Source organism: Papaver somniferum, chromosome 7, assembly GCF_003573695.1.
Source record: "Papaver somniferum cultivar HN1 chromosome 7, ASM357369v1, whole genome shotgun sequence".
Lineage (NCBI taxonomy): Eukaryota > Viridiplantae > Streptophyta > Magnoliopsida > Ranunculales > Papaveraceae > Papaver > Papaver somniferum.
The window spans coordinates 3,813,548-3,841,431 of NC_039364.1; the positions used below are offsets into that span (position 1 = coordinate 3,813,548).

At 37.5% G+C, this 27,884-nt stretch overlaps 1 protein-coding gene across 3 annotated transcripts; it reads left to right on the forward strand.

Moving 5' to 3' along the window:
* Positions 1 to 387: 387 nt before the first annotated feature.
* Positions 388 to 6,361, forward strand: LOC113294633 (early endosome antigen 1-like). Of its 3 annotated transcripts, none has more exons than XM_026543019.1 (9): positions 388 to 613; positions 687 to 809; positions 960 to 978; positions 1,353 to 1,418; positions 2,218 to 2,302; positions 2,861 to 3,204; positions 3,471 to 5,430; positions 5,552 to 5,758; positions 5,852 to 6,361. In XM_026543019.1, the coding sequence occupies exons 6-9, from the start codon at positions 2,921 to 2,923 to the stop codon at positions 6,170 to 6,172; spliced, it is 2,772 nt and encodes a 923-aa protein (XP_026398804.1). In that variant the 5' UTR covers positions 388 to 613; positions 687 to 809; positions 960 to 978; positions 1,353 to 1,418; positions 2,218 to 2,302; positions 2,861 to 2,920; the 3' UTR covers positions 6,173 to 6,361. The 3 variants fall into 3 exon arrangements, with proteins under 3 accessions (XP_026398804.1, XP_026398803.1, XP_026398805.1); XM_026543018.1 differs by having other exon boundaries at positions 722 to 809; XM_026543020.1 differs by lacking the exon at positions 960 to 978 and having other exon boundaries at positions 722 to 809.
* Positions 6,362 to 27,884: the final 21,523 nt, after the last annotated feature.

The following is a 27,884-nucleotide window of genomic DNA, read 5'->3' on the forward strand; positions in this document are numbered from 1 at the left end:
AATATTAAAACTTACGGGGAATGTTATTTACCATTTTAATGGCTATCGAGGTTACGTTTTATGGGATTTCTCTTAGAATTACAACCCCATTTCTTAAACCAAATACCAAAAGTTTCCTCGTACACACGACAACGGATAGTTTCTTCCTTCTTAAAGAAAAAGAAGAAAAGAAATGAAAAAGTAAAGTCTGCCAAAGAATATCATCATTTGACGAAAACACCCACACAAACTTTAATTCATTGAAATACATGATGATGCTAACACTGAATCATAAAAGGCGTGGCACTCTCGTGTAATTACGTCGAAAATGATGGGTAAAAGATGTAAATTTACACAACTTAAGCCCTTCCGCCCTTTTCATTTTGTAATTATTCTGTAACGCTCCTCCTCTTGTGGTATTTTACTGGCAATTTCAGAAATCTTGTCCCCAAATAGAAACCTCAAGAAGTTTCCAAGTTTATACAGATTCTCAGAAAGAATCTTAATTACTAGGGTTTTTTAATTTTCTGAATTTCAAAATCATCTCTGTAAATCATGTCCATTATTCAGCTTGAACACTAAGTACTGCTGCTGGTATATTTCTTGAAGATACAGACTGAATCGGCTCACAATTGTGAGTTTTTTTGTTTCATTTTAAGCTGTTTTTTGTTCAATTTTGTTTATTTTAAGCCCAATTTTGTTTCTAGGGTTTTTCTCAGCATGTGTACCGGTTTCCTGGCAGTGTGAATTTTGGGAGGAGAAAACAAGGAGGGATAAGGAGATTTGAAGAAGTTGAACAGAGGCCGGTGTAGATCTTGGTGGTAGCAAGTGTGAGTATAATTTTGTGAGATTTTTGTTTATTTTCTTTGTTTCTCTTTTGATTTAGGTAATTGGAAGTGAGATTGAATTGTTTGATTTTGAATAGTTCGATTAGGGATTACTGATTTAGTTTTTTTTTGTTTTTGTGTTGTTCGAATCAGCTGTGCGAAAATCCTCAAGGTAAGCTAGGGCTTCTTTTTTCTCTCTATCTTTCAATTGTATTTTTGTTTTGATTCTTGTATGAAGCAGGTTTAACTTCGATTTAGGGGTTACTGGTTTAGTTCATTTTGTGTGTGTGAAATGATATGCTAAGTTCCAATTATTGAATCTTCAGTTAAGGGTTGGGTGTATTTTGTGGAATGTGGGATTCAATCTTGTTTAGAATTTCAGTGATGTGGAACTAATTTTGGGTTAAAAGTTCGTTTAATTTCTAGTTCGATTTGAGATTTTGGGAAGTTAAAACATCTTATGTTGTGATAGAATTTGTCTTCGACATTTCATTTGTTGTATTTTTTGGAGATATATAGGTAAATTGATGTTTTACTTGCTTGCAGGGCTGAAGACTGGTGCTTGTAGCTCTGCAGCAGGATCTGCAAACGCGGTGTTTTGGAAATACTAAGGTCAGTGTGTCTGTGTCAGTGAGTATAACTTGCGTGAGTTCAGATAAAGGATTAGAGATTTATTATTGGGTTGAAATCGATACTCGTAGTGAATTTGGGTTTATTTACAGAAATGGGTACCGAATTGGTTAAGAATTGAAAAGGAAAAGTAATGGGTTGCTGGTGAGTGGTGACTACTATGAATGTAACGTGGTTGATAAAAAGTCTAGGAGAACAAGGGTTGGGTAATGAGGCGTTGATGGCTTTCTATAGGATGAAACAATTGCATTTTAGACCTGATGTTTATAAGTATAATCCCAAGCCACGAAGGAAAGTGGTAACAAGGAAGTATTAAGTGCAAAGTCTTACATTTTACGACAATTCAATTATTTGGTGGTCCCCGCTATCTTTCGTTTGTTTTTATTCATGTTAAGTTGTATAATGGCCCTCACGCTTAGTACGTTATAGCAAATTATCTAAGGGTAAGTGGAGAAGAGTTATCAACTTGAGTATTTTATTTATTGCTGTGATTAGTAAATTTCAAAGCAAATAACTGAATTGAATATTGAGCATAGGCTATAACAAATTAAGTAATTGCAGATTCCTATCTTTAGACTGTTAGCATGTAATGCAAGGACTTGCATGAAAATGAATGATGGACATAACCTCTCTATTAAACGTTTTCTATTTCATCAGTCATTACTTTTGAAACAGCCATTGTTATATCTCTTAAAAAATATTTATTATTAGTGAGGAGGATAAAGTCGGTGAGCATTTACTATCATTGTCTAATTTTGATAATTCCTTCTTTATTTTACAGGTGCATTGGCCTGTTTCGTTGTTACTATTATTTTCATCGTAGCAAATTCAGCCGTAATAACTGAACTTTTGCGTGCACATTTCAGGTACCGTCTGCAAGTTTTGTTACATATCAAAAAGCTAATCCTTTATGAAACGAGCTTGTTAGTTATATTCCTATATGAAACCTGTTGGTGTGTACAGTCCGGTGAGAATGTCAGAAGATGCTGTAGTTGTTTTGTATCAAAAGGCTGTCTTTTTTCTTGTTTTCATCATTCAGGTTCCTAAGTTAAGTTCTTTTAGAGTTAGGGTCTTCCTTGTTACCTATTTATGGTAGTCAGGTTTTGGGAATATGGCATACATTCGGTTACTATGGCTTCCGTTCCTGTGGGAAATTTCATATCATGTTGTTTTTATCAGGGCTATGTCATCTATAGTCTTCTTCTTTTTTACGCTTATATATGTTTTGATTTTGATATTTACTTACACGAGCTTCTCTGCTTTTAAGAGTTGGAAGTTATCTTACTGCAATGGCTCAGCAGTTCTATTATCTACTGGATGCACAACCTCACCATGGTCCCTTTATCTTTGGTTAAGGAAGAACGGATAATGTTATTCTTTCTTGCAAAGTATATAGGTTAATGGATGTGTTTTCTTTCATGCAGGGAAATCAGAACTAAACACAGTGGTAACGTGGATCAGTTCATTTGCATGATTTATTACTTATGAGGAAGTTATTCTCCTTTCGATCTTCATCTTCTAGCAACGTAATCAACGACCGTGCTCCTCCCCCTGCACCACCTGATAATGAGGAGCTCTATTGGGAAGCACCTTTTAAATTTGGAGACAACACTCAACTGAACAAAACTCTAAAACAAATCCCAGAAAGACAAAATTTGGCTCCATGTACAGGCCTTAGAAGGAGCCTCTCATTTTCATCCGCATCATATATTGGATCTCCTACGAATAACGGGAATGTGCATGCTCAATCTGATGATATTTTAGTTGGGTAATTATCTCCTAACTTAACCAAAAATATATTTCTTTTTATTTGGTTGTTTCTAATGATGGCATGATGCAATTTTGAATAAGTCGCTCCATTCTAACACTTCGAATTCCACTAAAAGCTGGTTGTTAAAACAATTTCTTTGCTCGGGGATGTTTTCCTTTAAATGATCTGAACTTTACTGCAGGATTTTTTTTCTTAAATCACACAGTTGAAGAACTTTCTACCCCTTAGAAGTGCTTATGTCTCTATGGTTGTATTTGTATCAGTTGTCATTCCCGTACCCCGGATAGGCACCCCAAAGCAAAAAGAGGTGAAGGTCTTGCTGCTAGGAACAAATATGGTCTGGAGAAGGTTGAATCTCCCTGTTCATCAAATTCCATTGACTCGAAACGTGACTCTGCTCACGGATCTCCTCAACCCAATTCTGCGCGTTTGGTTCATGTCTCAAATAATGTTTTGGACCTTTACATAGACGGGGAACAGAATCAAGATATGAATTTGAGAACAAGAAGCAGTTCTTTTAGATGCCAATCTAATATCGCAGTTGGTGGTAGACGGCCTCCGCGAATTCAAACTACTGCACCAGTTTCCCCTGCGGATATGAGAAAAGACAAAGGGAGGTCTCATTCCTTCAGAGATAATCATCTTAGGCTTTCAACTAGAGAGTGGAAAAGAACAGAGTTTGGGTCTGAGTCGCCACAAAAACTTGCAAGAAATGTTGTTGAGAGACTATCTCAGGTGTTTCCTCATAAGCCAAAAACCAGATCCCGCGATTTAAATCCTGACACTCCAACCACGGTCGAAGATATCTTTGGGAGCTTCGTGGACCCAAATCCCAGTTCATATTCTGATGTTATTACCCAAAAAAATTGTGTGTCTGATACACCTTATGATACCATGACTGGTTATGTTGGTGACGTGGGCAAGGACTTCTCAGATGAAAGATTTTCTGTGGCAGATGCTTCAGTTTCCATGTACCTAGACAAGGAGGACCTGGAGTTGCACAAGTACGCAGATGAAGCCCAGGAGAGGGTCATGTGTGTGGCTGAAGAAATTGAGCAGGATACTCTACTTAGGAGTCGAGATTTCAGTGTGTCAGAATTATTTCAGACAATTAGAAGTCTCAGTGAGGAGAAGAGAAGCTTGGCAGAGGAAGTTTTGACCCAGATACAGTGCCGAATTTCGGAGAGAGAATCTGCTAGAGAAGCTCGCAGAGGGGCAATGGTGGAAATTGATTCACGGACAAGAAGATTGGAGCGAGAAAAAAATGAGCTGCAGAAAACATTGGAGCAGGAGTTGGATAGAAGGTCCAGCGACTGGTCATTTAAGCTTGAGAAGTACCAGTTAGAAGAGCAAAGGTTACGGGAGAGGGTAAGGGAGTTGGCAGAGCAAAATGTTTCGCTCCAGAGAGAAGTCTCTTCTTCTAATGTCAAGGAGGCGGAAAATAGAAACCAAATTGCTAATGCGGAGGTACAGCTGAAGGATTTAACTGCAAAATTGGAAGAAACAACAAAGGAGAATTGTGCTCTTCGGCAAAACTTGTCAAAACTGCATGACCAGTGTAAAGGGGCTGAAAATGATAGAGATTGTATCAGACAGAGCTACAAAGCCACAGAGAAGGAAATCAAAGAGTTACAGAAAACTGTAGCAAGGCTGCAGAGGACCTGCAGTGAGCAAGAAAGGACGATTAAGGGTCTGCGGCAAGGACTTGCTGAGGATGTTGAAAGGAAGGAACCCTTTGATTACGATGCTAATAGATGGAAAATGGAGCAGGTTAGACTGACGGGGGTTGAACAAGTTTTAAGAAGGGAGGTTGAGTCATATAGACTTGAAGTTGAATCTATACGGCGGGAGAACATGAATCTGTTGGATCGCCTAAACAATAGTGGTATTGAGGGTGGATCAGCAGGCTTCAGGCTTGAGCAGGAGCTGAAAGATAGAATCTTTTGCTTACAGAAACAAGGATTATCATTGTTCGATGAAAGTTGTCAGCTGTGTGAAAAGTTGCTAGGATTCTTTAACGGTAAAACAGATAAGAGTGCTGGGAAAATTCAAGAAGTTGGAAAGGATGGGTACTTTATAGTTGAAGCCAATATGAAAGTTCAAAATATGAAAAGAGGAATTGAGAATCTGACACGAAGTTTACAGTCAATATCACTGGTGTTGGAAGAAAAGTCGAATACTGAGAATGACAGCTCTGGGAAACTGAAGGATAAGGCTTCAGAGGTAAATTGGGTTTCTGATTCACTCACCTACTCTTTAAGTACTCGTATCAATATAAATTAGCTGTTTAATTTTGGATTCTCATATAGATTACTTCATTTTACGTATTACTTTGCATATGTAGGATGATATTGCCTTCAAACTCAAGGCAGAAACTCTCTTGACAACCCTATTGCGAGAAAATTTGTTATCTAAACAACAGGAAGTCGAGCAATTGCAAGCTGAGGTGGCAACAGCGGCAATAGGTCATCATATTCTTAGATCCGAGGTCCAGGGTGCACTAGATTCCCTTTCTAGAGCATCTCACAAGATGAAGGATCTAGAACTTAAGGTAAGTGTACAATTTTAAACCATACCTGTAACGTATCTGTTTTAAAGACACCTATATAGTCTTCCTAAATTATATATTGTTTACTAATTACAGTTGATGAAGAAAGAGGATACTATACATCAACTGACAAGCCAACTCCAACAATGTGAAAAAGAGTTGGCATCGGTAAAGGGAGTGCTCTCGAAGATGACTGAAGAGAGAGATTTGTGTTGGGATGAAGTAAAGAATTACAGTGAGAAGAACATGTTACTGAACAGTGAAGTGAACATGTTAAGGAAGAAAGTTGAAAGCCTGGACGAAGATGTGCATATTAAAGAGGGCCAGATCACAATTCTAAGAGACAGTCTTGGAAATAGAAAGCCCTTTGACATTCTCTATAGTCCTAATTCCATGCAAGAGATGGAGCATTTTTGAGGATTATCTCTATCCCATTTTTCTTCTTATACCTTAAAAGTAGGTTTTTGTTTAGAAACTCGTCAATTGTGAATTTTTGTTCTTCTTATACCACCACCTAGGTTTATTGAATTACCTCCAACAATCGCTTGTTGTATAGTTTCTCTTCATATTTTACAGCTTAATAAGATTCAAGAATTTATCTAGTGACATGTGACTGCGTTTTCGTTTATGTGCTCAGCAGGATTGTTTTACCCGGCAGAGGATTTTTTTTATTTTTTTCTTCTTTTTACCCCCACCCCTGATGAGTTTCGGTATCAGGTAGCTGGTATCATGCCACAGTGACATCTCCGAAACACGAATCAGACAATTCATAAAAATGCAAAAAAAAAATGAAACAGACAATTCAGAAAATATTAAATGGCCCATGAAGGTCTCGAACCTGCGACCTACGCATCTAACCAACTGAGCTAATGGGCCATTGATGCTTAGTTTCACAACACTAATATGCAGTAACTATTAATCATCATTATTCGGTTCAGCTTTCATAACCAACACTGTCACTCCACTGAAGAAGTTATTTCTCCTCCTCTGTAAAACCTAAAACTCTCAGCAAATATTGAAATGTTACAGAATCAACGAAATTCTTCACAAAAAAAAAGGTAAAATTTCTGCACAAATTCCTTCAGTTCAAGTCCAAGTATTTCGTGGGTTTCTTTTCCTTTCTTGTTTTGACTGATTTTTGAATGTCAATTTTCTGTTTTTTCTTGTAGTTGATTTCCTCTTGCAATGGCTAGCCTTCCAGAAGATATCATCATGGATATTCTTTTGAAGTTTCCAGTCAAATCCATCTCTCGGTTCAAGTGTGTGTGCAAACCCTGGTATGAATTTCTCAATAACCCTAAGTTTATTAAGATGCACTATCAACATACTATTCAAAACAATAAGTTCAGTGTACTACTTGGATTATATCACGAGTCAAAGTTCTTTTGTTACACCATAGATTTTGGTGTAACATCCTCATCTTATCATATGCCTACCGACACTAAACTCCCACGTGATATATTTGATATTGGCAATATTGTTTCAACTGATGGTTTAATCGGCTTACATTATGGGAGTGAAATCTGCTTGTGGAATCCATCAAATCGAGAGTACAAGTATATACAGAAGTTAAATTGTAATGAAGCCTATAATAGAGAGTCTTTTTTGGAGATATGGGGTTTGTTATGATTGGAAAATTGATGATTACAAGTTGTTCCGGATAGGGGAGAATACACGATATAGTCGTACGTCTGAAGTTTGGGTTCGTAGATTAGGTTCGAATTCGTGGAATTGCATTGGAAGCATACCTTATGATACATGTTACGGGACTAAGATTGCTACCAAGACTTTAAATGGAATTATTCATTGGATAGGAAAAGAGGAAGTTATAGTTTCATTCGACATAGTTGAAGAGCGAATGAAAGAGATCCAAATACCCACTTGCTATTTAGGTTACTGGTCTGGTTTTATGGAAGTGGGTGTCTTGGGTGAGGACCTTTACCTATTAGTTTATGCTGTAGGGAGCAAGATTGATCTTTGGGTGATGAAAGATTATGGAGTGATAGATTCTTGGACCAAAATTTTTAGCCTTTCCAAAAAGAGTATAAATTTTGATAGATTAACGCCCTTGCGTTATATCAATGGGAATCGCGATATTCTATTACAGGGTTCTCGCTTATAAAGCAAAGAGGCTTTTTTAATCTCATATGACTTAAAAAGCGGGATACTCACGACTCTTGATATTCCCTGCATGCCAAAGCATTTTTGTGCGACTACTTTTGTTGGAAGTCTATTTTCACTCAATTCAGGTGAACTGGGAAAAAGTTCAAAAAAATATAAGAATATCAGGACATGTGCTTGTAAGTTCTCTTCACTGACAGTTGAGCGAGCGAAATCTGGGTTACGCAGATGTGGCTGGGGTACATATTTTGTTTTCTGGCTTGTACTTCTTGGCAGCTATCTGGCATTGGGACCTGGAAATTTTCTTTATCCTTTTGCTTGAAATGGTTGATCAAGAGAGTGCATGGCGGCGTTGGGCATAATTAATTACGGGTGCAGTTTTAGTTTAAAAACTATCTTCAGCTTTAGTTTTTTGTTGTCCACAGTTTGCAGGCTTTCGTTCAGATCATGGTCATGCCAGGAGGAAAACTTTGCAGCTTCATCATGATCTTTCTAAGAATACTCTTTGTGAAATTTAAATTAATGTCGCTGCGGTTTGCTGAGATTGATTCCGTCGCATCTATAGTTATCACTGTGTGTAAAGGCCTAAAGTCATTACCAGATAGTATACAGTGCCTGTCAGCATGATAGACACATTTACGTGTCTAATATATCTCATTTGTATATATTATTAGTGCTCGATTTTGTACTTATTATGGTCTTTTATGCTTTTGTAGTTCTTTTTGGATAAATAAGGCTTTGCGGCAAAATTGGCTAAAAATGTGGCCCTTGGATTGCCGTTGATAGTGTACCGGAAATACCCCGGAGGAACCCTGAAAAAGTGCAGAAAACATCCCAGAAGAATTGCCAAAGGCACCCCTAATTTGGATAAGGGGCACCCCATTTCAGGGCATGTACTAAAGGGACACCGGAACTGGATAGGGGGAGGTCATCTTCAAAATTCAAAACAGAAATTGGCGGGAAGAATTGGCTGCAGCGACAACAGTTTTGGAGTTGAATTCTTAGCGAGTTCTGAGGAGATTAAACGGGTGTATTTGGTACCTACGGACTCTAGAAGACATAACAGGCCTAATGCAATCGTCTAGACCCATCCAATTGGGCTGGATAAGTCGGAATAATTGATCAAAGTCCCCACAGGATACGACTTCTCTGTTTAGGGTTTGGGGTTGGTCAGAGAGATTTATGGGATGTTCTTTCGTGGATATATACCAATTCAGTTCATTCCAAGTCAGAGAATAGTTTGGATACGAGAGAATAGCCAATAGAACCACGTGAATCAACAGGAAAGTGATTTTTCTCCAAACTGCCCGAGAAGAATAATGCGATTATTCTCGGATTTGATCGAGTTTCTAGGGAGTTGGATAGCTATAAATAGCTGTGTTTTCATCATAGAAGGGTTAGAAAACCTTTTGAGAGAGTTTAGAGTCCAGGAGAGCCGAGGAGAAGCGATTACAGAGAAGACAGTGCTGCTGCTGCTGCTGCCATTGAAGAGCTTCAAGAACACGGAGAACAGACTCACATAGTCAGTCATTCTTCAGCAGTCTTAAATAACAATACCAGTGTCGTTCTTTTATAGTAGTAAAGGCTTATCGTTTACAGCAGTCTTCAATAGCACTTACCCCTTTGTAACAGCGACGTTGTAACACTTATACAGCGTTGGTAATTCCTGTTTCATCTTATATACATCAATAAAAACACCTATTTTAGCCATGAATTTATCTTGTGAGTGTGTTTTTGGGATGAGGAGCTAAACCTAATCCCAGGGGTGATGGAGGAAGCCATTCTTCCAAAAGTTATGTGGTAAAATTCATTTAAATTTATTTATGCAATCCTTTTATGATTAATTGCACCGAATGAAAATTGAATAAATATTTTTTATTAATTAATTGTGTTTTCTCTTGATGAAATATGCTTGGTTTATTGCTTTTGATATTTCATCCTTGCGATTAACAATGAATGTTTTGAAAATCTGATTTAGGCAATGATTAGAATCACAATTGTTTTTGATTTGAATTATAATGTCTAGAATTGCATGATAATAATTATTAATGAATCACATGAATTTTGGTTAATGGTGAAATCCTAAACCCTGGTCTTTCCATAATATTTACATAATTTTGAATTTTGAATTTCTTTTATCTTTCATTTTTAATTTAAATCTAAAAAATTATTTTCTTCACAAGTCTGAAAAGACCCAGTTTTATCACTATTACTACAATCACTATTTGAAACCCACCACAGCACTTGATGAGCGAAAATTACAGGTCCAAACCATGTTCCATCCGCTCAACTGATTTGATCATCCCAAGTTGTATCCCCACCGTTGTAACCCCTTCGCTGAATTGCCTAAATACTTAATATACCTACTATAAATTCACTGACGTAGCAACCCCAATAGAGGAAGACATAACGCCAACATGAAACTGGTAAAATATGGCACAATAAACCCACAACCACCCGAGCCAGAATAGAACAATCAATCATAGTCTCTGTGTTTCCAAACATGGTACGTTTTGGGCACAACATCGGGCGTTCCTTCCCTTTACGTTCAGGTAGCATTTTTTTTTTATATTATTTATTTATTTATTATTATTTTTATTTTTATTTGTTCATCTTTACGTTTCTTTGGGTGTGTCTTTGATTTGCAGGTTTGAAGTTGGATACTAAGGACTTGGAACAAAGCTTAAAGCTAAAAGAGAAGAAAAATAAGACAATTTTTGTTTTAGGATTTAGTTTTATTATTTTTTTTTAGAATTGTATTAGGAAATATTTTGTAATTTACTTTTTCTTTTGCACTTTATTTTTGGACTTTTGTACTATGAACTTTGGACATTTTTTATTTTTTTTTTAATTTTTTTTAAACCCTACGGAAGGGTGGTTTAAATATAACTGTGTGCAGGGAAGGACGGTGATTACAATATCACCTCGGCCCCTCGGGTTCGTACATGACATAGGAGTCGTGGCCCGAGTCGACTTCAACGGTTCATCCCCCGTCTGGTACGGGAGGTAAGTCCATCGAAACACTCGCGAATCTCCTGTAAGCGAGTTACTGTATTCCTTAAGGTGATTCATCGATTGAGGACGAATTTGGACTGTTTTTAAATTCCTAGTAAAGGGAAGGCCTGCCCAATACAAGATAAGGGTTCGGATTTCATCACCGCTCCCTTCTTGCCCGCCTTAGGAAAACGAAACCTAACGCGAACCCGAGCTTTAAAATTTGGAATAGAACGAGACCGATAGGGTAACGAGCTTAATAGGAAACTTGTTCGAAAAATATTGGTTGCTCTTTAAGCACACTTCAAAGTTCATGATGGTTTCTGTGAGTTGAATGCGTGACTGCGCCGCCTTCTAATGCGGTGGGGCTTTGGGTATCAAAGCTCTACTAAGCTTCCCTCGCCTCGATTCAACTTACATTAGCTCGGATTGATTTCAAAGGGGTGTGCTCAAATTGTAACGAAGCCATCATGCTTTTTGTTTTCTAGAAATCTTTAGGCTTGCTTTGGTGAAGTCGAGTCGGCCTTGTTTGTGGTTGTGTAGAATTCCCTTGCAATTAAGAATGTCGAACTGGTATGATAGAAGCCAATACAATGAGTATCGACCTGAATTTGAATATGGACATCATCAGTTTTATGACCATGGTGAGCCCAATTACTATCCACACGCGAATTGGTCTTACGAGCAAGAAAATCAGGAACACTGTAGTACTGGTTACTCGCTTTTGGAAACTAGTCCTGATTATGATATTTCTGAACCTGTTCCATCTCTAGAAGAGACCCAACAACGGATTGAAAGGACGTATAAACGTTTAGTTGCAATCAATAGTTCAAAAGAAGAGTGTACACGATATTCTGAGATGATAAACGAGAGTGGTGAACGTATAAGTGTTATGCTCAGTGGAATTCAGGCACGTCTAGAGGCAGAAAATGAACAGTTGGCTAATGCTGCTCGAAATAATCTAAATTTCCAAAATAGGGTTTCTAATTCTACCCTTGATATCAATAGTGAATATTTTCCTAATTTAGAGGACGAGGCTAGAATAAAAGACACTACTTATTTAGATAAGCTTCAATCATCTTTGTACTATTATGATGATGAGGATAGTAGTAATGAAGAATCTGAAATATGTAGGCATAGTGATCAGGAATTTATTAATCCAATTGAGCTTTATAATGATTATATTATTTCTAGTTCAAATCCAAATAATTTTTATGATTATTCACCTGTTCAAAAGGACGAGGATTTGATTAGGGATACCATCGTTTTAGACGATGTAGTTTTTCCATTTGATTACGAAGCCGATAGAGGTTTAGAGGAACGGGTTTATTCCGAAAATGTTGTTTTAGAGTCTAGCGACTTAGAAAAAATAATCTTAGATGAAGAAGATATACCCGTAGAGATGAGTAAAGATGCACTACCTGATAATAAATTGGAAGAATGAATTGACCATTTTCAAGAATCTAATGATCCAGAAATTAGGGAGATTGTAACTAGTCTATCTAGAGACACTGAAAACTCTAAGTTTGGGGGTGATTATCAGCTTCCTAGTGCCTTACCTTTAACTCTCAGAAAGTCCCTTCACTTAGGACTTGATATCTCTGCCTCAACAATTTTACAAGATTACCTTCATACTCGTTTTCCCGAACCTAATGATGTCCAGGAAGAAGTTCAGTCGTTAGAAACCCATCCTCTGGTTGATGTGGTTTTCCCAGGCTATGATACCCAAATTGACTTTGTTTTCCCACCAAATAGTTTTCTTCCAAATGTGGGAACGTTTATATTCCGAATGTGTCAAATATTAAGTTGTGAAACTAAACCTAAATGCTTTAGGAAATTAGAATCGACACATTTGCTTAAGAGTGACCACTACTCTCATTGTGGTCAATTTTGTAAGTCAAATCTTATTGACTTAGAGGATCCTCAGTTATTTAGGTTATTATTGTGCGCTTCTAAGATCATATTTTAGTTTCTACAGACTCTAAGACCTAGTGATTCGGATCCCATCTATGAAGAAACGCAGCCAATGAAAATATTCTATTTAGACCCTTTCATAGAACCTGAACCTGGACCGCAATTAGCGATAGTTATCAGGAAACTAGGTAAGGGCATGCTAATCTTGTCCATTTTCTTGGTTCACTGCAGTTTCCTTTTGTCAGCTCTTTTTGGTTTTAAAGACCCGCAGTTATTTCGTCTGTTACTTTATGGTTCGAGTTGACTAATCTTTTCCTAAGTCTGGATGAAGACTTTAAACTTAGCACTTCTTGGGAGGTAACCTAACATTTATGCGACACGGTAATATCTTTCCTTATCTCTTTTGCTTCAAATGGTAACAGTTTCTCCTTGTTCATGCTTTTAATTTCATCTTTGAAACATTGAGGACAATGTTAGATTTAAGTTTGGGGGTATGGGAGAAACTTTTTAGTTGCAGTATGAATAAATAAACTCCAGAGCCTAGAAATTTATACCTATTAAGGATGGCACTAACCAATCTAAGTGGATGGAAGCATTTTGATTGTAGGAGTTGAGGAACCAATCTGATTAGATGGCAACATCTAGAAGAGTCTATTCATAAAAGCACAGAGCTCAGGTGTTATAAATAACATGATAGTTTCACCATATCTCGTTGAGTCCTTTTCACTTCTATTTTTATTTTATTTTGTTTTTAAACTATGTTTCTCTAAGTGATTAGGTGGGGCTCACGATTCAAGTTGTTACCAATACTAGGGTGAATTAGAGTGATTGAGATACAAAAAAAAAAAAAAAAATGGTAGTTACCAAAAAGTTGAAAAAAAAAATTATTATGAAAAAAAAAAATTGAGACCAAACCGTTTGACCAAAAGGAATAAATTCAATAAAGTCGACCACTGGTACCCTTGTATATGCCAGTTGTGTTGACCTAGAGTTAGGTTATCGATCATTGGTACCCTTGTATATGCCAGTTGTGTTGACCTAGAGTTAGGTTATCGACCACTGGTTCCCTTGTATATGCCAGTGTGTTGATATTAGTCAGACTAATATCTCAATCCATTAGGATAGGTTCATTTTGGCGGAGGCCTTCAGACAGATATAGGTAACGCCGTTCACTTAGTAAACATCAAAACCATATACGTTTTCTATATCCATATCTTAATCTATCCATGTGGTTAGTTTTGACTCCGGATATTCCTGTCCATAGTGCGACTATCTGAGTAGAGCTCTGTCGCTTTATATGAATTTTAGTATGCTTGAGTTCAAACTCGTGTACATCAACTGGAATTTCGCATCAGGGTACTTCCTCATGTAGTCAATAAGTATGCCAACCAAGGAGATTCTTTAGTGCTTTCCAAGGTTCTGCGTAGATAGCTAGGGTCTGGAGTATAAAGGTTTTGTGGGTATATCTCTAGTAAGCCCTCCCGAGACTATAACTCGGCCACTAGGGACACCTAGGGGTTTAAAGGCTTATTGCATACGCTAAATGCAACTGACGATGCCTGCGATAGTGAGTTAGGATTTTATTTTTTAGTTTTGATTTGCTCGGGACTAGCAAATAATAAGTTTGGGGGTATTTGATAGACACATTTATGTGTCTAATATATCTCATTTGTATATATTATTAGTGCTCGATTTTGTACTTATCATGGTCTTTTATGCTTTTGTAGTTGTTATTGGATAAATAAGGCTTTGCGGCAAAATTGGCTAAAAATGTGTCCCTTGGATTGCCGTTGATAGTGTACCGGAAATACCCCGGAGGAACCCTGAAAAAGTGCAGAAAACATCCCAGAAGAATTGCTAAAGGTACCCATAATTTGGATAAGGGGCACCCCATTTCAGGGCATGTACTAAGGGACACCGGAACTGGATAGGGGGAGGTCATCTTCAAAATTCAAAACAGAAATTGGCGGGAAGAATTGGCTGCAGCGACAACTGTTTTGGAGTTGAATTCTTAGCGAGTTCTGAGGAGATTAAACGGGTGTATTTGGTACCTACGGACTCTAGAAGACATAACAGGCCTAATGCAATCGTCTAGACCCATCCAATTGGGCTGGATAAGTCGGAATAATTGATCAAAATCCCAACAGGATACGACTTCTCTGTTTAGGGTTTGGGATTGGTCAGAGAGATTTATGGGATATTCTTTCTTGGATATATACCAATTCAGTTCATTCCAAGTCAGAGAATAGTTTGGATACGAGAGAATAACCAACAGAACCACGTGAATCAATAGGAAAGTGATTTTTCTCCAAACTGCCCGAGAAGAATAATGAGATTATTCTCGGATTTGATCGAGTTTCTAGGGAGTTGGATAGCTATAAATAGCTGTGTTTTCATCATAGAAGGGTTAGAAAACCTTAGGAGAGAGTTTAGAGTCCAGGAGAGCCGAGGAGAAGCGATTACAGAGAAGACAGTGCTGCTGCTGCTGCCATTGAAGAGCTTCAAGAACACGAAGAACAGACTCACATAGTCAGTCGTTCCTCAGCAGTCTTAAATAAAAATACCAGCGTCGTTCTTTTACAGCAGTAAAGGCTTATCGTTTACAGCAGTCTTCAATATCACTTACCCCTTTGTAACAGTGACGCTGTAACACTTCTACAGCGTTGCTAATTCCTGTTTCATCTTATATAAATCAATAAAAACACCTATTTTAGCCATGAATTTATCTTGTGAGTATGTTTTTGGGATGAGGAGCTAAACCTAATCCCAGAGGTGATGGAGGAAGCCATTCTTCCAAAAGTTATGTGGTAAAATTCATTTAAATTTATTTATGCAATCCTTTTATGATTAATTGCACCGAATGAAAATTGAATAAATGATTTTTATTAATTAATTGTGTTTTCTCTTAATGAAATATGCTTGGTTTATTGCTTTTGATATTTCATGCTTGCGATTAACAATGGATGTTTTGAAAATCTGATTTAGGCAATGATTAGAATCACAATTGTTTTTTATTTGAATTATAATGTCTAGAATTGCATGATAATAATTATTATTGAATCACATGAATTTTGGTGAATGGTGAAATCCTAAACCCTGGTCTTTCCATAATATTTACATAATTTTGAATTTTGAATTTGTTTTATCTTTTATTTTTAATTTAAATCTAAAAAAATTATTTTCTTCACAAGTCTGAAAAGACCCAGTTTTACCACTATTACTACAATCACTATTTGAAATCCACCACAGCACTTGATGAGCGAAAATTACAGGTCCAAACCATGTTCCATTCGCTGAATTGCCTCAATACTTAATATACCTGCTATAAATTCACTGACGTAGCAACCCCAATAGAGGAAGACATAACGCCAACATGAAACTGGTAAAATCTGGCACAATAAACCAACAACCACCCGAGCCAGGATAGAACAATCAATCATAGTCTCTGTGTTTCCAAACATGGTACGTTTTGGGCACAACATCGGGCGTTCCTTCCCTTTACGTTTAGGTAGCATTCTTTTTTTTTAGATTTTTTATTTATTTATTTTTTATTATTTTTTTTATTTTTATTTGTTCATCTTTACGTTTCTTTGGGTGTGTCTTTGATTTGCAGGTTTGAAGTTGGATACTAAGGACTTGGAACAAAGCTTAAAGCTAAAAGAGAAGAAAAATAAGACAATTTTTGTTTTAGGATTTAGTCTTATTATTTTTTTTTTAGAATTGTATTAGGAAATATTTTGTAATTTACTTTTTCTTTTGCACTTTATTTTTGGACTTTTGGACTTTGAACTTTGGACATTTTTTTTAAACCCTACGGAAGGGTGGTTTAAATATAACTGTGTGCAGGGAACGACGGTGATTACAATATCACCTCGGCCCCTCGGGTTCGTACATGACATAGTAGTCGTGGCCCGAGTCGACTTCAACAGTTGATCCCCCGTCTGGTACGGGAGGTAAGTCCATTGAAACACTCGCGAATCTCCTGTAAGCGAGTTACTGTATTCCTTAAGGTGATTCATCGATTGAGGACGAATTTGGACTGTTTTTAAATTCCTAGTAAAGGGAAGGCCTGCCCAATACAAGATAAGGGTTCGGATTTCATCACCGCTCCCTTCTTGCCCGCCTTAGGAAAACGAAACCTAACGCTAACCCAAGCTTTAAAATTTGGAATAGAACGAGACCGATAGGGTAACGAGCTTAATAGGAAACTTGTTCGAACAATATTGGTTGCTCTTTAAGCACACATGAAAGTTCATGATGGTTTCTGTGAGTTGAATGCGTGACTGCGCCGCCTTCTAATGCGGTGAGGCCTTGGGTATCAAAGCTCTACTAAGCCTCCCTCGCCTCGATTCAACTTACATCAGCTCGGATTGATTCCAAAGGGGTGTGCTCAAATTGTAACGAATTCCTTTTCGAAGGAATAGAAGCTGGTCTAGAAAACAATCTAAGTGGAGCCATCATGCTTTTTGTTTGCTATAAATCTTTAGGCTTGCTTTGGTGAAGTCGAGTCGGCCTTGTTTGTGGTTGTGTAGAATTCCCTTGCAATTAATAATGTCGAACTTGTATGATAGAAGCCAATACAATGAGTATCGACCTGAATTTGAATATGGACATCATCAGTTTTATGACCATGGTGAGCCCAATTACTATCCACACGCGAATTGGTCTTACGAGCAAGAAAATCAGGAACACTGTAGTACTGGTTACTCGCTTTTGGAAACTAGTCCTGATTATGATATTTCTGAGCCTGTTCCATCTCTAGAAGAGACCCAACAACGGATTGAAAGGACGTATAAATGTTTAGTTGCAATGAATAGTTCAAAAGAAGAGTGTACACGATATTCTGAGATGATAAACGAGAGTGGTGAACGTATAAGTGTTATGCTCAGTGAAATTCAGGCACGTCTAGAGGCAGAAAATGAACAGTTGGCTAATGTTGCTCGAAATAATCTAAATTTCCAAAATAGGGTTTCTAATTCTACCCTTGATATCAATAGTGAATATTTGCCTAATTTAGAGGACGAGGCTAGAATAAAAGACACTACTTATTTAGATAAGCTTCAATCATCTTTGTACTATTATGATGATGAGGATAGTAGTAATGAAGAATCTAAATATGTAGGCATAGTGATCAGGAATCTATTAATCCAATTGAGCTTTATAATGATTATATTATTTCTAGTTCAAATCCAAATAATTTTTATGATTATTCACCTATTCAAAAGGACGAGGATTTGATTAGGGATACCATCGTTTTAGACGATGTAGTTTTTCCTTTTGATTACGAAGCCGATAGAGGTTTAGAGGAACGGGTTTATTCCGAAAATGTTGTTTTAGAGTCTAGCGACTTAGAAAAAATAATCTTAGATGAAGAAGATATACCCGTAGAGATGAGTAAAGATGCACTACCTGATAATAAATTAGAAGAATCAATTGACCATTTTCAAGAATCTAATGATCCAGAAATTAGAGAGATTGTAACTAGTCTATCTAGAGACACTGAAAACTCTAAGTTTGGGGGTGATTATCAGCTTCCTAGTGCCTTACCTTTAAGTCTCAGAAAGTCCCTTCACTTAGGACTTGATATCTCTGCCTCGACAATTTTACAAGATTACCTTCATACTCGTTTTCCCGAACCTAATGATGTCCAGGAAGAAGTTCAGTCGTTAGAAACCCATCCTCTGGTTGATGTGGTTTTCCCAGGCTATGATACCCAAATTGACTTTGTTTTCCCACCAAATAGTTTTCTTCCAAATGTGGGAACGTTTATATTCCGAATGTGTCAAATATTAAGTTGTGAAACTAAACCTAAATGCTTTAGGAAATTAGAATCGACACATTTGCTTAAGAGTGACCACTACTCTCATTGTGGTCAATTTTGTAAGTCAAATCTTATTGACTTAGAGGATCCTCAGTTATTTAGGTTATTATTGTGCGCTTCTAAGATCATATTTTAGTTTCTACAGACTCTAAGACCTAGTGATTCGGATCCCATCTATGAAGAAACGCAGCCAATGAAAATATTCTATTTAGACCCTTTCATAGAACCTGAACCTGGACCGCAATTAGCGATAGTTATCAGGAAACTAGGTAAGGGCATGCTAATCTTGTCCATTTTCTTGGTTCACTGCAGTTTTCTTTTGTCAGCTCTTTTTGGTTTTAAAGACCCGCAGTTATTTCGTCTGTTACTTTATGGTTCGAGTTGACTAATCTTTTCCTAAGTCTGGCTGAAGACTTTAAACTTAGCACTTCTTGGGAGGTAACCCAACATTCATGCGACACGGTAATATCTTTCCTTATCTCTTTTGCTTCAAATGGTAACAGTTTCTCCTTGTTCATACTTTTAATTTCATCTTTAAAACATTGAGGACAATGTTAGATTTAAGTTTGGGGGTATGGGAGAAACTTTTTAGTTGTAGTATGAATAAATAAACTCCAGAGCCTAGAAATTTATGCCTATTAAGGATGGCACTAACCAATCTGAGTGGATGGAAGCATTTTGATTGTAGGAGTTGAGGAACCAATCTGATTAGATGGCAACATCTAGAAGAGTCTATTCATAAAAGCACAGAGCTCAGGTGTTATAAATAACATGATAGTTTCACCATATCTCGTTGAGTCCTTTTCACTTCTATTTTTATTTTATTTTGTTTTTAAACTATGTTTCTCTAAGTGATTAGGTGGGGCTCACGATTCAAGTTGTTACCAATACTAGGGTGAATTAGAGTGATTGAGATACAAAAAAAAATGGTAGTTACCAAAAAGTTGAAATTTTTTTTTGAGACCAGACCATTTGACCAAAAGGAATAAATTCAATAAATTCGACCACTCGTACCCTTGTATATGCCAGTTGGGTTGACCTAGAGTTAGGTTATCGACCACTGGTGCCCTTGTATATGCCAGTTGTGTTGACCTAGAGTTAGGTTATCGACCACTGGTTCCCTTGTATATGCCAGTGTGTTGATATTAGTCAGACTAATATCTCAATCCATTAGGATAGGTTCATTTTGGCGGAGGCCTTCAGACAGATATAGGTAACGCCGTTCACTTAGTAAACATCAAAACCATCTACGTTTTCTATATCCATCTCTTAATCTATCCATGTGGTTAGTTTTGACTCCGGATATTGATGTCCATAGTGCGACTATCTGAGTAGAGCTCTGTCGCTTTATATGAATTTTAGTATGCTTGAGTTCAAACTCGTGTACATCAACTGGAATTTCGCATCAGGGTACTTCCTCCTGTAGTCAATAAGTATGCCAACCAAGGAGATTCTTTAGTGCTTTCCAAGGTTCTGCGTAGATAGCTAGGGTCTGGAGTATAAAGGTTTTGTGGGTATATCTCTAGTAAGCCCTCCCGAGACTATAACTCGGCCACTAGGGACACCTAGGGGTTTAAAGTCTTATTGCATACGCTAAATGCAACCGACGATGCCTGCGACAGTGAGTTAGGATTTTATTTTTTAGTTTTGATTTGCTCGGGACTAGCAAATAATAAGTTTGGGGGTATTTGATAGACACATTTATGTGTCTAATATATCTCATTTGTATATATTATTAGTGCTCGATTTTGTACTTATCATGGTCTTTTATGCTTTTGTAGTTGTTTTTGGATAAATAAGGCTTTGCGGCAAAATTGGCTAAAAATGTTGCCCTTGGATTGCCGTTGATAGTGTACCGGAAATACCCCGGAGAAACCCTGAAAAAGTGCAGAAAACATCCCAGAAGAATTGCTAAAGGCACCCATAATTTGGATAAGGGGCACCCCATTTCAAGGCATGTACTAAGGGACACCGGAACTGGATAGGGGGAGGTCATCTTCAAAATTCAAAACAGAAATCGGCGGGAAGAATTGGCTGCAGCGACAACAGTTTTGGAGTTGAATTCTTAGCGAGTTCTGAGGAGATTAAACGGGTGTATTTGGTACCTACGGACTCTAGAAGACATAACAGGCCTAATGCAATCGTCTAGACCCATCCAATTGGGCTGTATAAGTCGGAATAATTGATCAAAATCCCAACAGGATACGACTTCTCTGTTTAGGGTTTGGGATTGGTCAGAGAGATTTATGGGATATTCTTTCTTGGATATATACCAATTCAGTTCATTCCAAGTCAGAGAATAGTTTGGATACGAGAGAATAGCCAACAGAACCACGTGAATCAACAGGAAAGTGATTTTTCTCCAAACTGCCCGAGAAGAATAATGAGATTATTCTCGGATTTGATCGAGTTTATAGGGAGTTGGATAGCTATAAATAGCTGTGTTTTCATCATAGAAGGGTTAGAAAACCTTAGGAGAGAGTTTAGAGTCCAGGAGAGCCGAGGAGAAGCGATTACAGAGAAGACAGTGCTGCTGCTGCTTCCATTGAAGAGCTTCAAGAACACGAAGAACAGACTCACATAGTCAGTCGTTCTTCAGCAGTCTTAAATAACAATACCAGTGTCGTTCTTTTACAGCAGTAAGGGCTTATCGTTTACAGCAGTCTTCAATAGCACTTACCCCTTTGTAACAGTGACGCTGTAACACTTCTACAGCGTTGCTAATTCCTGTTTCATCTTATATAAATCAATAAAAACACCTATTTTAGCCATGAATTTATCTTGTGAGTATGTTTTTGGGATGAGGAGCTAAACCTAATCCCAGAGGTGATGGAGGAAGCCATTCTTCCAAAAGTTATGTGGTAAAATTCATTTAAATTTATTTATGCAATCCTTTTATGATTAATTGCACCGAATGAAAATTGAATAAATGATTTTTATTAATTAATTGTGTTTTCTCTTAATGAAATATGCTTGGTTTATTGCTTTTGATATTTCATGCTTGCGATTAACAATGGATGTTTTGAAAATCTGATTTAGGCAATGATTAGAATCACAATTGTTTTTGATTTGAATTATAATGTCTAGAATTGCATGATAATAATTATTATTGAATCACATGAATTTTGGTGAATGGTGAAATCCTAAACCCTGGTCTTTCCATAATATTTACATAATTTTGAATTTTGAATTTGTTTTATCTTTTATTTTTAATTTAAATCTAAAAAAATTATTTTCTTCACAAGTCTGAAAAGACCCAGTTCTACCACTATTACTACAATCACTATTTGAAATCCACCACAGCACTTGATGAGCGAAAATTACAGGTCCAAACCATGTTCCATCCGCTAAACTGATTTGATCATCCCAAGTTGTATCCCCACGGTTGTAACCCCTTCGCTGAATTGCCTCAATACTTAATATACCTGCTATAAATTCACTGACGTAGCAACCCCAATAGAGGAAGACATAACGCCAACATGAAACTGGTAAAATCTGGCACAATAAACCCACAACCACCCGAGCCAGGATAGAACAATCAATCATAGTCTCTGTGTTTCCAAACATGGTACGTTTTGGGCACAACATCGGGCGTTCCTTCCCTTCTAAATTTATCTTTTCTCTTCTCTTGCTAAATGTAGTTTTCCGTTGCTATTCAAATGATAAAACCAGAATCAGGATGCGAAAAATGGCTCATGTGAAACCTAGCTTGGGCTTGTTGGAACATGTTCCCAGGGGAGATTTCTCTAGGTGGGTCCGTGAGCTAGAAGGGTTCTTGTTCACCAAGAATTTCATTTTTTCGTCTTTCTACCAAGTATAATTAGTTGGCATATATATGAAAAATATTCGTATTATCAAAGATATACTTTCAAAAACCCTAATTTAGGATTAACCTACTTAATATCTTTAATTAAGGTTTTAAGCTTGATCATCTTTCATCAATTTATCATCTTGGTAACGAGTATGGCAGACGACAACAATCCTATGCGACAAGTTTGCGAAGTAGCTGCAAGAATATTGAAGGAAAAATGTAAAGACGGTGCTGCAGCAACCAATTTACAATGCGAAAAAGGCAACGAGGATCCTGCAATAGACATGAAAGAGTATTCAGATAAGTACGATTACGTGGTTTCTCTACCAGGGTCATGGTGGGCAACTGGCCTGACCGTTCAAGCGGTGAGTAAGGATGAGCTTGAATTTATTGGAAAAACGGGATGGTGGTATAGAGGCGAGGATGTGAAGTATTTGAGTCATGAGAGAATAGGTAGAGATTTTAAAACAAAAGTCTAACTTCCTTCTAATGCCGATATTAATGAAGTTTCAGTTGATCGTTGTACTAAGCATGGCATGGTTACTGTTAGTGTTATGAAGTTTGTACCACCTTGCTATAAAACCAGGAAGATTCCAATTTCTTATTAAAAGACAAGCGTCGTTGATATATCATTTTCATATATGTTTAACTCGTGGTTTTTTCAGCTCTTAAAAGTATGATGCTTTGATCTGAACTATATATTTTTTTCTTTTCTTTTTTCTGAAAGTGATGATGAATTTAATTGAGTTCAGATATCACCACTAAATGACTTATAAGTTCTGCCATCTTTTTCTTAATTTTAGCTTATAATTATTGTTTGCACCCCCTAAATATTTTGTGCATATCTCTTCAACACAAATGAGACTCATGTTTCCATTACGTAAGAAAAAAATTACATGTACACAAACAAAAAACAAAAGAATAACAAATGGTAGTATTCGAATAGCACACCAATGCACAATAACAATTGAGTACAAAGCATAAAAACCTCGGAAAGAGGCAACTTTTATACATGGCCCTCGAGTTCTTGGAAGAGGCGAGCCTCATGGCATCAAAAACTCCCTCATGTTCATCTGTTTACGGTTAGACCAGGAACCGCACGCAACGCCCATTTCTTTTTTGGGGGAAGGACGCCCATTTTTATGAGTTCACGGTTAGACGAAAGTCCTCTGTGACACCCATTTTTGAAGCTAACTATTAGAGAATATATTATACTGCTTTACTTATTTTTATTAAGGAGAATATTTCTGTCATAATTATTGTAATGAGGAGATTATCTCCGCCATAACTTTTGTATTCCCAAATTAAGTTTTTGATAATATCGGGAACAACAAGGATATTTTTGAGTTGAAGAGTACGAGAGGGAAGGGTTATGAACTTGGTACCACTGGCAGTAACTGGAATACTATTGCCATTGCCAACTAAGATAGATCGTACATTGCTAGAATTGAAAACGTTATGTAGATTACCTGGATCAGCAGTGAGGTGCGACGTAGCACCGGTATCCATGTAGAAAGCATCATCGGGTTGTTGTAGATGCATAGAACTATATGCCTCAGCAATGTCTGTGAATTTCAGTTGTTCCCTCGTCATTGATTTTTAATGGTTTAGAGAAAATAGGATCGTAGGGGGCTGATACCATCTTGGATTTGATGATAACTTCCTTAGTGATTTCTATTCACCAGAACTTTTATTATATAAAATAATAGCATCCCTTTTGGAAATACAAAAATTATGGCGGAGATAATCCCCTCATTACAATAATTATGATAGAAGACATTCTCCTTAATAAAAATAAGTAAAGCAGTATAATATATTCTCTAATAGATAGAATACCAAAAATGTATAATATTTGGATGGCTTAGTGGTTATGATGCGCCATTGTCCCTGAAATCAAGCCGGCTAGTGGTCCAAGTCAAATGCGATACTGCAAATTTAGATGATTGTGACATGTAAAAGCTTATGACGTGTGGAGAACATCACGAATTTGACACGTAATTAGATGATCTTCATTCATGCAGTGTAGAAAAAAGATTCATTAAGCGTTAGATATTGGAGAAGAGCTAGAGATTAAACTGAATCATGGGATTTTAGAAAAGACATATCAGAAGACATAATTTATGGTAAGAAACAATATAATAGGTTGGAGCTATTCGGGTTATACAGTGGCCAATTACAGCCCAAGTAACCTATACAATCCAAATAAATCTTTTGAGAAATTGTATCAGAGAAAATCACTTTAATTTTGCCCATTATAGGGAAGAAAAGAAAACTCACACAGTGGCAGTAATGACAACCAACTGCAAAAAGGAAGTTGCGGCCTTTCTAATATTTCAATCCAGATAAAATATTCAATCTCTTAGATAAATTTTTTGATCTATGTCTTCTTCATCTGAAGGTTTGTGGAACTACTAGAATATGAAGAACACAATCTTTTCTTTTATTGATTTTTGTTTCTTGCGATTTACAAAGAATGGTTTCCTATATAAACAAGTCTAGTGCTAGAAAATAAACTCTCATCAAAATAAGATCTCTTAAGCTAGGCAAGATAATATACAAGATATGCACAATATATATCCTAAACTAGGTAAGATATTATATGCAATACATTGCCAAATATACATGAGATATATTTGGCTAATACCCCCCCTCAAGTTGGAGCATGAAGAGTCGAAATGCCCAACTTGAGAAGAAGAGACTGGAATTGTTTACGACCCAATGCTTTAGTGAGAATGTCAGCCAACTGAGAAGTAGTATGAACATAAGATGGAGCGATAGTACCACGAAGAAGTTCATCACGTATGAAGTGACAATCAATCTCGATATGCTTGGTTCGTTCGTGAAAAACAGGATTATTGGCAATGTGTAAAGCAGCCTGACTATCACAATGAAGAGGAACTGATGTAGGATGCTTTATACCAAGACTTCGAAGCAAACCTTTTAACCATATAATTTCACAAGTAGTTGAGGCCATTGCGCGATATTCAGCTTCAGCAGATGATCGAGATACTGTCGTTTGCTTCTTTGTTTTCCAAGAAATAGGAGACCCCCCGAGTGAAATAAAATACGCGGTAAGAGATCGACGACTAAGAGGACAACTGGCCCAGTCAGCGTCACAATAAGCATTAAGAACAAGAGTAGAATCAGAGCGAAGCAAAATACCTTGTCCAGGGCTGCTCTTTAAGTAACGAACAACACGTAAAGCAGCATCCCATTGCGAGTGAGTTGGGCGTTGCATAAACTGAGATAAAATATGAACGGAGTAAGAAAGTTCAGGCCGTGTGATAGTAAGATAAATTAACTTTCCCACCAAGCGCCGAAAACGAGCAGGTTCACTCATGAGCTTGTCTGACGCAAGAGCTAGTTTGTGATTTTCTTCCATTGGAATGCTCGCAGGTTTAGAACCAAGAAGACCTGTCTCTTTTAGAATGTCAAGAGCATACTTACGTTGACATAGAAATATCCCTTTTGAACTTCGAGCTACCTCAATACCAAGAAAATATTTTAATTTTCCTAAATCCTTCATATGAAAGCACTTATGAAGATAAGTCTGAAACTTACGAATAGCAATGCTATTATTGCCGGCAATAACAAGATCATCTACATATACAAGAATATGCAGAATAACGTCGTTCTTCCGATAAAAAAATAAAGAATGATCAGAAGGACTGGAAGAAAAACCATATGATCGCAAAGCGCTCGCCAACTTTGCGTACCAACATCGTGGAGCTTGTCGTAAGCCATACAACGATTTACGCAATTTACATACCTTGCCAGACATGCCATGACTAAACCCGGGAGGTAGTCGCATATATACTTCCTCATTCAACTCACCGTGAAGAAAAGCATTATGAACGTCCATTTGAACTAATTCCCAATTGTTAATAGCAGCAACAGCCAAAAAAGTGCGGACGGTAACCATTTTGACAGTAGGAGCAAAAGTCTCTGTGAAGTCAATCCCTTCCTTTTGATGATTACCGAATACAACCAATCTGGCTTTATATCTCTCAACTGAGCCGTCAGATCTGTGTTTGATGCGAAAGACCCACATACAACCAATAGCAGTCTTTCCCGGAGGTAGAGATTCAACTGTCCATGTGTGATTGAGCAGTAAGGCGTCAATCTCTCTTCTCATTGCCTGTCGCCATCGTGGATCAGCCATGGCTTCCTTGAATGAAGTTGGCTCTTTATCACTTAAAATAGCTGCAAGAAAGTGACGATGGACAGGAGAGAAAGCATTACAATTCACAAAATGAGTTATAGGATAGGGATTACCTGAGGATTGGACAGGTACAGGTGAGGAGTCGAGAGAACCCAAAGTCGTGTTAACGTTCTCCCATTGAACATAATCTCGGTGTCTAACATTTTCTGTACGAGTGCGTTTGCCACGACCAAGGGCATCATCATTCAACGTCCTGGTATTCACTTCTTCTTCTACTGACAACGGTGTTGTTTCAATGCTGTCGGACACAGAAACTGGTAGAAAACTCGCTGCTGAGTCCCTGCCATGACGTCCACGCAGTTTTGGTGATGGACTGAATAGTGGAAGTACTGAAGAGCTACCAGTGTCGTCTGCAGAACTGCCGGTGATGTCTGAACTGGAAACTGGAAGCGTTGAAGAACTGCCAGAGCTGCCAGTTTCGTTCGCAGAAGTACCAGGGAGTCTGAACTGGAAACTGGAAGCGTTGAAGTATTAGCAGGATTTCCAGTTTCGTTTGCAGAAGTGGCTGAAAGCTGCAGTGACTGAGTAACAGATTCAGGGACGTTGAGAGAATCATGCACGCTGTCAGAGAAGTCAGCAGCTTGAAGATGATGATACACAGCACTCGAATCATCGGAGTAAAGAGAAGGAAACTTCGACAGCTCTTGGGGATCAGCCAAAGGAAAGGTGTCTTCCAGAAACTGAACATCACGGGACGCAAAATAATTGCCTGTCGAGAGATCAAACAGATACCAACCTTTCTTCCCAAAAGGATATCCAAGAAAAATACACCGTCGACTACGACTATCAAACTTGTCGCAAGATGAAGATTCTTTGCATAGCATAAGCATCCGAACACTCGAAGGGATCGAGAGTGGGAGCAGTACCATATAAAAACTCATATGGAGTTTTGAAATCGAGTACACGAGAAGGGGTTCGGTTAATCAAATACGCAGCGGTTAATACACATTCTCCCCAAAAATCAATAGGTAAAGAAGCTTGGAAACGAAGAGCACGAGCAACATTGAGAATATGACGATGCTTTCGTTCCACCCTAGCATTTTGTTGAGGTGTTTTGACTATAGAAGTTTGATGAATAATACCGTTCATGCGAAAGTATTCTGCAAGACCTTTGAACTCGGTCCCATTGTCACTTCGCATGATTTTCACCCTTTTGGAGAATTGTCGTTCGATCAAAGCAAAAAAATTTCTCATTAAATGAGGCACCTCATCTTTAGTTTTCATCAAAAGAACCCAAACACAACGA

Bases quoted from the DNA above. Each gene is read 5' to 3' on its own strand.
- LOC113294633 (XM_026543019.1), top strand. From the start codon at position 2,921: ATGAGGAAGTTATTCTCCTTTCGATCTTCATCTTCTAGCAACGTAATC. The intron at 3,205-3,470 runs GTAATTATCTCC...TATTTGTATCAG, and splicing joins TCTGATGATATTTTAGTTGG to TTGTCATTCCCGTACCCCGG. The intron at 5,759-5,851 runs GTAAGTGTACAA...TACTAATTACAG, and splicing joins TGAAGGATCTAGAACTTAAG to TTGATGAAGAAAGAGGATAC.